Here is an 11923-nt window from a genome sequence, read left to right as displayed (position 1 = left end):
AGTATGCCTGAGTGTAGCGTCATATAGGTCGTAGCGAATTCGATTCCCTGGGATACGCATCTCTCTCTAAATTTTTTTGTATACTTACATAGAAACATAGAAAGTTAATTTACTATCTCGAAATCGGTAACTAATAGGTACGTAGGTAAATAAAAACTTACTTTAAGGTTTAAGGTTAGCTCAGATTGCTTTTTTGGTCTCTAATTTTCTTTTTTGTGTGAATTCCACCATGTCTATAGTCTTGATTATGGTTTACTAACGTCTAATTTGACATAAACGAAAATAAAAGTGACGAATTTGTTACGATTTGATTGCGGTTATACATATAACCGTATATTTATAATGATGCAACTCACTCATAGAAATAACTTTATACATTTATAATTATAAAGTAGACCTTACGACAGAGATACTTACGATCCATGTATTCTCAAAGGGGCGTGGTGGATTTTCCCGGTTGCAGAGTACTATGGTTACTTAACTCCATTGTTTGTATATTACGACATTATATTAAGTTTCGGTCATGTTTACATTTTTACCCATTCATAATAAGGTAAGAACCAAAGCATGTATCTTTATAAAACGAGTCAGTATTCTGTAGTGAGTACTTACATTAGAATAAACTCATTAGCCACTAGTTTAAACCAATATTTGTAGTGGAGGCGATGTCTGAGCCTCTTCTTAGCTATTAGACTGATATCTTTTTATGTAGTATTTCTGCCGATACCCCTTGGTTGGACCGATATGTCCCATCTTTTCATTTTCATTTTTATTTACCCATATCTTTAGGTTTTTCATTCAAGGCTAGCACCATCTAGGTAGTGGCGAGGTACCTCCTTCTAAAACCTAATGCGGAAGGCCTCTTTGGTTAGCGACTGACTGGCCACATGAGCGATAATGTGCTGTTTTTGTTTTTCTTTTTTAAAGAACATTATGTCAAAATCTCTAATGTCGGAATCTTCCGAATTTTTCTCTTCTCCGTTCTTTTAATTGATCTTCGACTGGAACTGTTAATTTATGAGTTTTATTTAATCGTTAGTCATTATACTACTTCGATTTGTGAAGTGAACATACAGACATTTGGTGTAATCAGTATTATTCAAGGACTTTACGATAGCCGGCCGGCAGAAACCTAGAAGCCTCCCAGAGCCCTGGTCAGCCTCACTGCGAGGATTTCTTCTGCACGGTGGATGTTGGTGAGTACTTTTAAACTGCCTAGTTTACGGTCGTCTAGCCTTGAATAATATCATAATTTTCCGTTTCCTTTTTCTCATACTTTTTTTTTCGGTTACGCTCCCCGCAGGATAGGCCCTATTTACACGGGCTATCCATTACTTTATTTGGTCCATTCGAGTACGGATACGAACTGGTTTAGGTCAATCTTTTGAAATATAGTGCGTAACTATAATTGGCACGTAAATTCCTTAGGGCGACCGCCATTTTGTTTTCCAAAGAAAGTGCATAATTATTAGCATTTTCTCATTTTTAATACTATTCCATCTTTATTTAATATTATTCTCATTAGGAGAATTTATACGTATTAGGTAGGAAATACCTAGTTGAGTATTCGTGCGTAATTATTGGTACGGAAATTCAACAAAGGGATTTCACCTGTCGCCATATTATAAAATTTGTCATAATTGCATAATTTTTAGCATTTCCCCTTAACGTTATTTTCGGTTTTCTGATATTGTTTCATACCGAAATAATCAATAATAATTATTTATTGGTTTTGTGAAATACCACAAGACTTCATTTATTTCATTTCTATCTCCATAATGGCTTTATCCGATGTAATGGAGAATAATCCCGAGATTTCCCTTTTGAATTCTAAAAAACAAATGCTTTTTTCCCGTATTAGTGATATATTTGAACTTTCAAAGAAGGTTACTAGTTACTCGTTAAAATCCTGTGAAAGTTTCATGGCCACGTCAGAGACAATTGACGATTTGCGTGGTAATTTTGAAAAAATAATTGATAAAATTAATTTGCTAATGCTGGAAGATAACCCTAAATTTGTTCCTAATTATCAAGAGTTGGCCGTCTTTGACGATTTGTACTGTCGTGTCAAACGTGTTCGTAATAACGTAAATGACGAGGTCAAGGTCAAGGAGCCCACGGTATCAAAATGTAATCAGAAAACTCATATTAAACTTCCTGCCGTTGAGATCCCTAGTTTCGATGGACGTACTGAGAACTGGCCTATTTTTTATGAGTCATTCAAATCTAACATACATAATAATACTCAATTGTCAGATTCTCAGCGGGTGCAATATTTAATAGGTAAATTAACGCACAACGCCCTCAAGATCACGGCCGGAATCGTACCTACTGGCGAAACCTATAGAATAATATGGGATAGCTTAGTTAAACGATACCAAGATAAACGCACGCTAGGTGCACATTATTTGTCTAATATTTTTGATTTGAAAAATACTTCTTATACTGCACAGAGCTTAGAGATATTCATTGAGAAATACTCTGCTTCTATTTTAGCATTAAAACAGTTAGGGATTTCGGAATTGTCTGATTTTATTTTCCTTAATTGTGCATTACGTAATTTAGACACTCAATCTGTACAAGCTTTCGAGTTATCGGTACGTGAGAAAGAAATACCGTCCTCTGACGACTTAATTACATTTATTCGTGATCAAGTTAAAATATTACAACGTTCAAATAATTTAAGCTCTAAAAATTCGAACGTCAATAAACCTCTTTCTCAGTCTTCTAATAACTCGCGTAAGAAGAATACGTACACGTTGTTGTCTCATAGTGACAACACTGTTGATTCCGTGTCACTTGAGAAATGCCCTTGTTGTCATGGCAATAAGCATGCGTTGTATCACTGTTCATCTTTCCGCAATTTAGATTCACCTAAAAGTAGATATGATTTTATTAAATCTAAGAACGGTTGTGTTAACTGTTGTGGATTAAACCACACTGTTTCCAATTGTAATTCGTCAGCTGTTTGCGGATTATGTAACAAGCGACACCATACTTTGTTGCATTTCGATAGAGTACATAATTCTGAGCAAAATGCTATTAAAAGCAAAACTCATTTCCAAACTTCGCAAGTCGGTAAAACTGATTCTTCATCTCGAGTCGAGTGCGCGTGCACTAGTCAGCGGCCCGCTTGTCAGGTCGTAGAGAATGTTTCGAACCTGAGTATGAACTCCGCCGTTGGCGCGCAGAACCCGCCGTATCAACCCGCCCCTGTGACGTCATCTTTGTTTACCGATGCCGCCTCGATGTCTTTTAATGCTAAAGTGCATTCGAGCGCTATTTTGCTAGCTACGGCACAGGTCTACGCCAAGGGTAGGGATGCGAGTAAGATGTTGATTCGTTGCTTGATTGATAATGCTTCAATGAATAACCTTATAACAACCGACACTTGCAAATTATTGAACTTACCAATAATTCCATTAAGTAATTCTTTTGTTAAGGGAATTGGTATGTCAACGCGTCCTATTCATGGGCATGTTGTTTTAAATATAGAGTCTCGTGTAGACAGCAAACAGTCATACCGAATTAGTGCATTAGTGGTTGATTGTCTTACGGATGAATTGCCATCCTGTTATATTGATAAATCTGATTTTACTCATTTAGAAAATATTTGTTTGGCTGACCTTTCCTGGAACATTCCCGGGGATATACACTTAATCCTTGGCGCTCAGCTATTCCCCTATATTTACCTAGGTGACAGAGTTGAATCAGGCACTAGCGCACCACCCGCTGTATTGACTACCTTTGGTTATGTTTTAATGGGTGATGTACCCAAAACATCCTCTGTTACTTCGTTCACTGGGTTCGCTCTTAACGATGTCCTTCAGAAATTCTGGGAGTTAGAGGAGATACCGCAGATGAAATATTTAAGTCCAGAAGAAACAGAATGTGAGAATTTGTTCACATCTTCGGTGTCACGTGACGAGTGTGGTCGCAATTCCGTTTCTCTGCCGTTCTGTCGCACGCCTTCAGAATTAGGTAATTCAAGGGTTTTTGCTCTTCGTCGATTTATGGCTTTAGAGCGAAAATTTAAACATACTCCCGGGTTAAGGGAAAATTATAATTCTGTAATTCATGATTACATGAATAATGATTATTTATCTGAAGTTCCCCAGTCTTCTTTAAATGTTGAGGGCTATTACATTCCTCACCACGCGGTTATTCCTGCATATAAGCCTATGCCTCGTATCGTTTTAGATCTAACCGTTGAAACACATACTGGTCTTTCTCTGAATGATATCCTTTACGTTGGCCCTAATTTGCAGGCGGACTTATTTTTACTACTTATTGATTTTCGATTGTTTCCAGTAGCTATGACGGCTGATGTGAAACAAATGTATTTACAAATTAAAAATCCCGAAAATGATCGGAAATATTGGCGTATTTTGTTTCGGTTCAATGAGAACGAACCTACTCATACTTTTCAATTCAGTCCTTTACCTTTTGGACTGAAGTCAAGCCTTTATCTCACTATGAGAACTGTTAAGCAGTTAGCTGAGGGTACGTCTCATGAGTTTCCTGAAGCAGTCGCTGCTTCTAAGAGTAGGCTTCATATAGACGATTTAGTTTATTCAGTGCCTAATGATAAAATTGCAGTTTCTTTGTCCAAACAATTGGTTTCCCTATTTAAGGCAGGATCTTTCGACCTTGTCAAGTCGACTAGCAACTCTTCTGAGCTGTTGTCCCACTTACCTGAGTTTCACCGAAGTACGGTGAATATTTCTAATGGGGGGAATTTTTCCAAGGTGTTAGGTCTCGCGTGGGAGCCTGGTGATGACAAGTTGTTTGTTACTGTTTGCGATGTACATGATAAATGTACTAAGAGGAATATCCTCTCTATTGTAGCTCGCTCATTCGATGTTCAAGGTGTAAATGCCCCAGTCATACTATATGCTGAATTATTGCTTTCCAATAGCTTGTGGTGGAATTACCTTCCTTGGTTTATCAACCCACCAAATATGGATTATTTACCTGAACTCAAAGTCAATGTTTTAACTTATCAAAATGAATCGCTCGTATTATATGAGTTCTCTAAACGTTTTTCTTCCTGGGAGAAACTTTTGCGTACTACGATTTATGTATTGCGTTTCAAAAAGAAGGTGTCAGTTATTAATATTAAGGCACATTTAATATGTGAAATACTTTTACTACGTGTCGTTCACAGTGAACATTTCCATAAGCATATAAAGTTAATCAAATCTGATAAACTTCTTTGTTTCGGTTTACTTATTTTCATTCTTAGACAAAACTTCTTGATATTAGATGCTAGAGCTGTCGTAAGATTTAAACTTAAAAAAAGTAATACTTATTTTGGGTCTCATCTCATTCACTTCGCTCCATTTACTTGGCCTATAGGTTTAATCATAAAAGTATATCCGGGCAATGATGAAACAATCATAGTTGCCTTAGTTAAACAAAAGACCGGTTGTTAAATTATATCCTTTACCAACTCAATAAATCACTTCAAATACATTTGCATTATACTTTTATTTTAAATTACATACGTTAATGGTTTAATTGTCTCTTGGTTTAGCCACGTTCTCTTTTAACATATATTTCAATAATTAAAACCTATAATCGAACTTAATTTTCTTTGAAAGTTCTTTGAACTTCCAAGCCGGGGAGAATGGTTGGACCGATATGTCCCATCTTTTCATTTTCATTTTTATTTACCCATATCTTTAGGTTTTTCATTCAAGGCTAGCACCATCTAGGTAGTGGCGAGGTACCTCCTTCTAAAACCTAATGCGGAAGGCCTCTTTGGTTAGCGACTGACTGGCCACATGAGCGATAATGTGCTGTTTTTGTTTTTCTTTTTTAAAGAACATTATGTCAAAATCTCTAATGTCGGAATCTTCCGAATTTTTCTCTTCTCCGTTCTTTTAATTGATCTTCGACTGGAACTGTTAATTTATGAGTTTTATTTAGTCGTTAGTCATTATACTACTTCGATTTGTGAAGTGAACATACAGACATTTGGTGTAATCAGTATTATTCAAGGACTTTACGATAGCCGGCCGGCAGAAACCTAGAAGCCTCCCAGAGCCCTGGTCAGCCTCACTGCGAGGATTTCTTCTGCACGGTGGATGTTGGTGAGTACTTTTAAACTGCCTAGTTTACGGTCGTCTAGCCTTGAATAATATCATAATTTTCCGTTTCCTTTTTCTCATACTTTTTTTTTCGGTTACGCTCCCCGCAGGATAGGCCCTATTTACACGGGCTATCCACCCCTGGACAGATTACATTGAATTTTGGTATACCTAAGATTGTGTACTGATGTTAAAATATTCCGGAAGGAATAAATTATTTTGAAAGTGTAAAGCAGAATCTTAAAGATTTGTATGCTGTAATTAATTTAGGTCTTAAAGAAGTCTTTGACGTTCTGGACAAAAAACCATGCCATACACCTCTTGAAATAAAAACCACTATTAAATTAAGAATGAATATACTCTGTCATGTTAATTTGATATATTGAATTTGAGACATACCATTCAGTTATTATGTCTCTCAATGTTGTTGGACAGAAGGTTATCTCAGGAAGGTTTATATCTATAAATGCTACCTGTGCTAAAGCGAGGCGGGTCGCTAGTTGTTAAGAGAATTAGGATGTCAAGTATCATGTGTCATGTCATGTTGGATCGGTTTAAAATCCTGAATTACCCTATCTAGTACGCTATGTTTTTATCGCCCGCAAAACTATCACTGTCCCATTTTACGTCATATTAAAGGAAAAGCGGCGATAATTATTGTGGTTCTTATGCGCATCCCAGAGGTCTAACTCCAGCAGGATGGTGGATATAGGATCGATATAAATAATACAAATATTCACTCGGAAAAAATATATTCAATTTTTATAAAATCAATATCATCAGGCATTTTTAATTCGCACAATTTTGTACAATATACATCGTATGATTAGCTTTACAATACATTTTAAAAGCAACAATGTTATTGGGGTTGTCTTGTAACCATAGAAATCGGAATAATATAAAATGATATAACTGTTTTTATGGCCATTTGAATAACAACCATATCTCTATTTCAATGATTTGATTCAAAATTAATTACTTAACATCGTATTTTGATCACATCAATAAATATAATAATAATTCACAATAAAATATAAGAATGTAAACTTTTTTACGACATACAATTATTTTCGCGTAAATAAAATAGAAACTACGATCCATTTACTATGTTTTGCTAAAGTTATTTTTTGAAATTAAGGCTTTTCAATAAAATAAATATTATTATTACCGTTTGATTTATCATATCTACATAATCGTTATGAATCAGTACACTCTAAAATCAGTATAAATATTCAACATACCTAGTATTAAACTTATTGAAATGAGAATGTGGAGGAATTATGTCACTGCAAACACAGTAAATAGAAGTTTCTAAGTGCTACAGAGTAATGAAAATAATCAAACGTTTCATCTGATTAAATCAATAAAATAAATAAATTTTCAATGTTTCAAAATTGCTGAGGTACTATAATAATTTGCCGTTTTAAAATAATAAACTGCACTTTCGGACTAAAAGAGTGATTCTACTTACACTATTTAAAATACAATTTCTAGCTAATAATATGAGATAACTATGTTCAATTGCATATACTATAACTGTACAACACTTCAATAGTCTCACAACAAATATATTGCGCTATGAGAAACGCATCACGAATTGTCTTTGATCAAACATCCACATTTACTATACATCATTGATATGTGGTACGTGGCGGGCGGTGGCGAAGGCGGGCGGCGGCGCGGCGAGGTATCACAGGAGCGGCGCCGCATGATGCGGCACGGCGAGCGCCGCGCGCCCCCGTCACACCAGCGCGCTCGGCTTCACGTCCAGCGTGTGCTCCGGAGACCGACCCCCGACCCCGCTCTCGCCCTGACTGTTTTCTTCAGAATCCGAACACGATTCAGAACTACCTTTCTTTCCACCGTTGTGCGTCTTGACATGTTTCGCCAGGTGATCTGACCTCATAAACCTCTTATTACAAACCGGACAGGCGAATCTCTTCTCGCCCGTGTGTGTTCGTAAGTGTCTCTGTAGCTCGTCAGACCGAGTGAAACGCTTTCCGCAGAATAACCAGTTGCAAACAAAAGGCCGTTCACCAGTATGCCATCGTAAGTGGGCTTTTAAGTGGGACGTTTTCCCATATACCTTACCGCAGCCAGGTATATGACAACTGTGTATGTTTTTCTTTCTTAAATGTGCTCCTGCCGGGCCCAATCTTTCAGCTTCTTGACAGTTAGGACAATCGCATGTTGCTCGACCCGCGTATCGACGCTGTGAGCGAGGTGAAGGCGCTTGTGCAGGAGGGGTAGGAGATCCAGGGCCGTGCAGACCAAAGGAACCTTGTGTAGGCAGTACTGATTTGTAAGCATCTTGAAGTAGATGAGGGGCAGGTGGTAATAAATGTGCTCCGCCAGAAAGAGAGTGCGTCAATTGTGAATAGTCCTGGCCGGCGTAGTTAGCCATTTGTCCTCCTACGTCTAACCAACCGCTATGGACATCCCACCAGGTGCTTCCAACAGTGCCGACACCAGACATTTCAGCTGCTTTGAGAGCACCACTGCCGCCACCGCCTCCGACGTTGAACGGCCAAGATTCATATGGATGTCGCGAATACATTGAGCCGAGACTAGCACTAGATTCACTTTTGCCGAGTAACTGGTCGCCAGAAGACGGAAAGTAGAGATCGTTGCCGTAGGATGGAGTCGCAGCACAGGAAGTAGGTGCCCGTGCGTAAGGACCGCAGGCTGGTGGCTGGGAGCGCGGGGTGGCGCCGCCACCCGGGGGCGAGTGCGCACCCGGGCTCTTCTTCCACGGATGGAATCCCTTCCCGACGGCTGCGTCGGCCAGTGGCGGAGGAGACTTGCTCGACAGTTTATTGCACTGGGCCGCCAGCATCGCCAGGGGCGTGCCGCGTAAGCTCGGGTGTTCCTGAAAAGACAGACAATGAATTCTTAATTATTTTGAATGAAAATATTTATTATTTATTCTGGTTTAATTAACGAACCGTGTTTTGACCGTGAGAATCGATCTAAGTGTCGACTCAAATTTATGGCCTAATTTATATGGGAACTAATGTGGCGGTGTTCGCGTCGTGCCCGGGGCGCTCAGAAATAATATAAATAAATTATGAGAGGTTTATAGGTAGTGTATTTACAATTAGGCGGCGGTGACAGCTCCCGGTGGCTACTGCGAGCTGCGGTGGCCGCGGGACATCCTCATTAATAAATTCTACTGTATAGTAGTGAGCTCCCGATGTCGAGGTGAACTAACATTTAAGTTTTATCAAATATACCCACTTCAAAAACTATTACGGTGTAGGTATGTAGCATATAATGAACATACATCTAGTAGTAATAGTATCTGTTTTATTTTAACTCAACACAAGAAAGTAAGTACTTATTATTAATATTATCACAAATCACAAAAGGGGAATATAAATGTCATAAAACGTGCTACGTATACATAAAGCAACCCAAAGAACAATCCGTCCACCGCTGTTCATTTTGGAGTTAAATAAAAGTGAGTGTAGAACATCCGGCCGGATATTTCACCCTAGTGTGGGATACAAAGACTCTGTAAAAAAGTCCCATTGTGCCCGATAATGTAATCCGGGATCATGGGCCGGGACGCGCGGGCGCGGGGATTGGCCACGCCCCTACATATTGTGATTGGCGCAGCTGTCATAACGCGGTGTGCACCAACCCTTATAAAGATTTTGGTCTACTGGTTTCACAAATAATTTTAAGATTATACGAGTTAAAATATTCGCCGTCATGTTGATTTATAACCGATTCGGAGGAATAAAGCAAATGTACCTACTTATTTTGTAGTTTAATAAGAACCAAGTTTAAAAATATACTCGTATAACCTAGACAGCTAGAGAATATGAAAATTATATAATTAACCTACTTTATTGAGCCTTAATTCTTTTACTTATTAATAATTGTGTGCCTAAACTATCAAAATTGCTTCTTATTCTAAGTTTTATTATATATACTTACCAACAGCCTAAGTAACTAGCAAACACGCTGAAATAGGGTACTTAAGTATAAATAACTAGTGCTTAGTGTGATATCCCCATCATCTCTGACATATTGACAATATTAAAACTTTACGAATATATGAACGAAATATTCTTTTACCTACATGAAAACGTTATTTCAAGTTATGGTTCATTTGTCAGTTTGTCACACAATATCAGGAAGATAAATAATGTCCTTCCTGCGGGCATTAATGCACTGGCATTTCAATGTAGGCGAGCGGGCGCGGCGCGGCGTCACTCCGGCAAATAGAAATAATGGACCGGCCCAGTGCGCTATCGCCGGCCACATCTCGGGCTCAGTTGTAAATATGGCTGCCTCTCAATTAACCCCACAACAATTACGATTACCATAAAAAAATAATAAAACGCCATCAAGTTGCGGCGGCGCTTGTGTCGCAGAACGACTGTGGGTATTTGTTTTGTACCTACAGTTCCCTGTGAACGCCGCTTTTTAATGTCTTGAAATATCATCGCGTTGCTATCTTATACTAGTTTACATTTAATTTTAAACTTATAAATCGCTAATGGTTTTCCGTGAAACGTCTTTTGAGGAAAATAACTTACTGCACAGAAAGTTTCATATACCTAAGTACTTATACGTTCAGTTTCAGTAACGATGGCATCGAGTTATCGCGAAGCTTTTCGCCATAAAAATATTATCGAATTCATAAATCTAAAACACCTTACTCTTTTAAAGGTTACTTTGAAGCAATTTGTAGATAATTGTGTATTAGGAGAGTGGTAGAATCAATGCCAGACGGGCGACGAGGCGGCGGCGCTGAAATCATAATTACCCTAGGCATTATGCTCCATTTGGGCGCAGGCCGAAACAGAGTGATATCGGTAATTGGTCGTCAAGTTGAGCTGGAGATTGGATCAAACATCAAAGTGTGGATGACGCCTCATGCCGCCGCTCCGGCGCCAACCGCGGCCGCGTGTTACAATGTTGATGCTCTTTTCTTGTCAAAAATGACGAAGATCTGTTGTCGTAAAAAATACAAGATGAAATAAAACGAGATCTTTCTGATTGTGAGCTTAATATTGTAATATCACTGGCCAGGTAGTAGAGGCGAAATTGTACGCAAACGATTCTGCTTCCACTCTGAATGATGGGTGATGTGAATGAACAGACGTATTTAATTGTTTAACTTATATTTTACCGCGTTGATTGATCTTTAAAATTGTATTAAAATCATATTTAGGGACATTTGTTCAGGAATAGGTTTTGTTTAGTTTTACAGAATTTTTTTTTCTGAATTGGGGAAAGAAATAACAGCATGTAATATTTAACAATACGTTGAGGAGTTTCTTGATTAATGTCGATAGATAGGTACATATGTCAGTACATCTCTTTATAATATTTCAGTTATAAACTATCACATTTAGGCAAAACTTAATGTGAAAATGAGTGTGAGAAGCTATAAATCGTCATAATTGCTGGTGGTATGTTTTCACAAGACACGTCCGGCCACACATCAGGTAATTTTAAATTATCTACCAAAATTAACCAAGATGAATATTCCGAAATTTAACCCTCACCGTGTTATTAAGATGATCGTGCAGTCGTTACCGGCCAAATTGTATTTCATAAAATTCATAACTATACTTATGACCTAATATTTTTTAACAACACATTATTGATTATAATGAGCCAATCTGGTCCGGTCGCTATGGCAATATACTAGCAGGAATGTTGATGCCTTTCATATGAAGTAATATTATAAAATAACTTTGAGGAAATTAATACTTTGTTATAGAGGGTCAGTCTTCAGAACTTCGTGTTTTGCGTATTTTGTAAAGAGCACTTTAACACACATGTTTACGGAGTGGACAGAGTCGAAGGTCATG

At 38.0% G+C, this 11923-nt stretch overlaps 1 protein-coding gene across 2 annotated transcripts in view; it reads right to left on the bottom strand.

The window, feature by feature from the left end:
• Nucleotides 1-7833: 7833 nt before the first annotated feature.
• The window catches only part of LOC106131888 (transcription factor Sp9), a 42926-nt gene continuing 38836 nt past the window's right edge, over nucleotides 7834-11923 (bottom strand). For both annotated transcript variants that reach the window (XM_060944466.1, XM_060944467.1), the window contains exon 2: nucleotides 7834-8961. In XM_060944466.1, coding sequence (XP_060800449.1) covers nucleotides 7834-8961 — 1128 coding nt within the window. The remainder of the gene's footprint in view (nucleotides 8962-11923) is intronic.

Source organism: Amyelois transitella, chromosome 5 (assembly GCF_032362555.1).
Source record: "Amyelois transitella isolate CPQ chromosome 5, ilAmyTran1.1, whole genome shotgun sequence".
Classification (NCBI taxonomy): Eukaryota; Metazoa; Arthropoda; class Insecta; order Lepidoptera; family Pyralidae; genus Amyelois; species Amyelois transitella.
The sequence above is the reverse complement of the archived record's forward strand: the minus strand, read 5'-3'. Positions and strand labels throughout refer to the sequence as shown.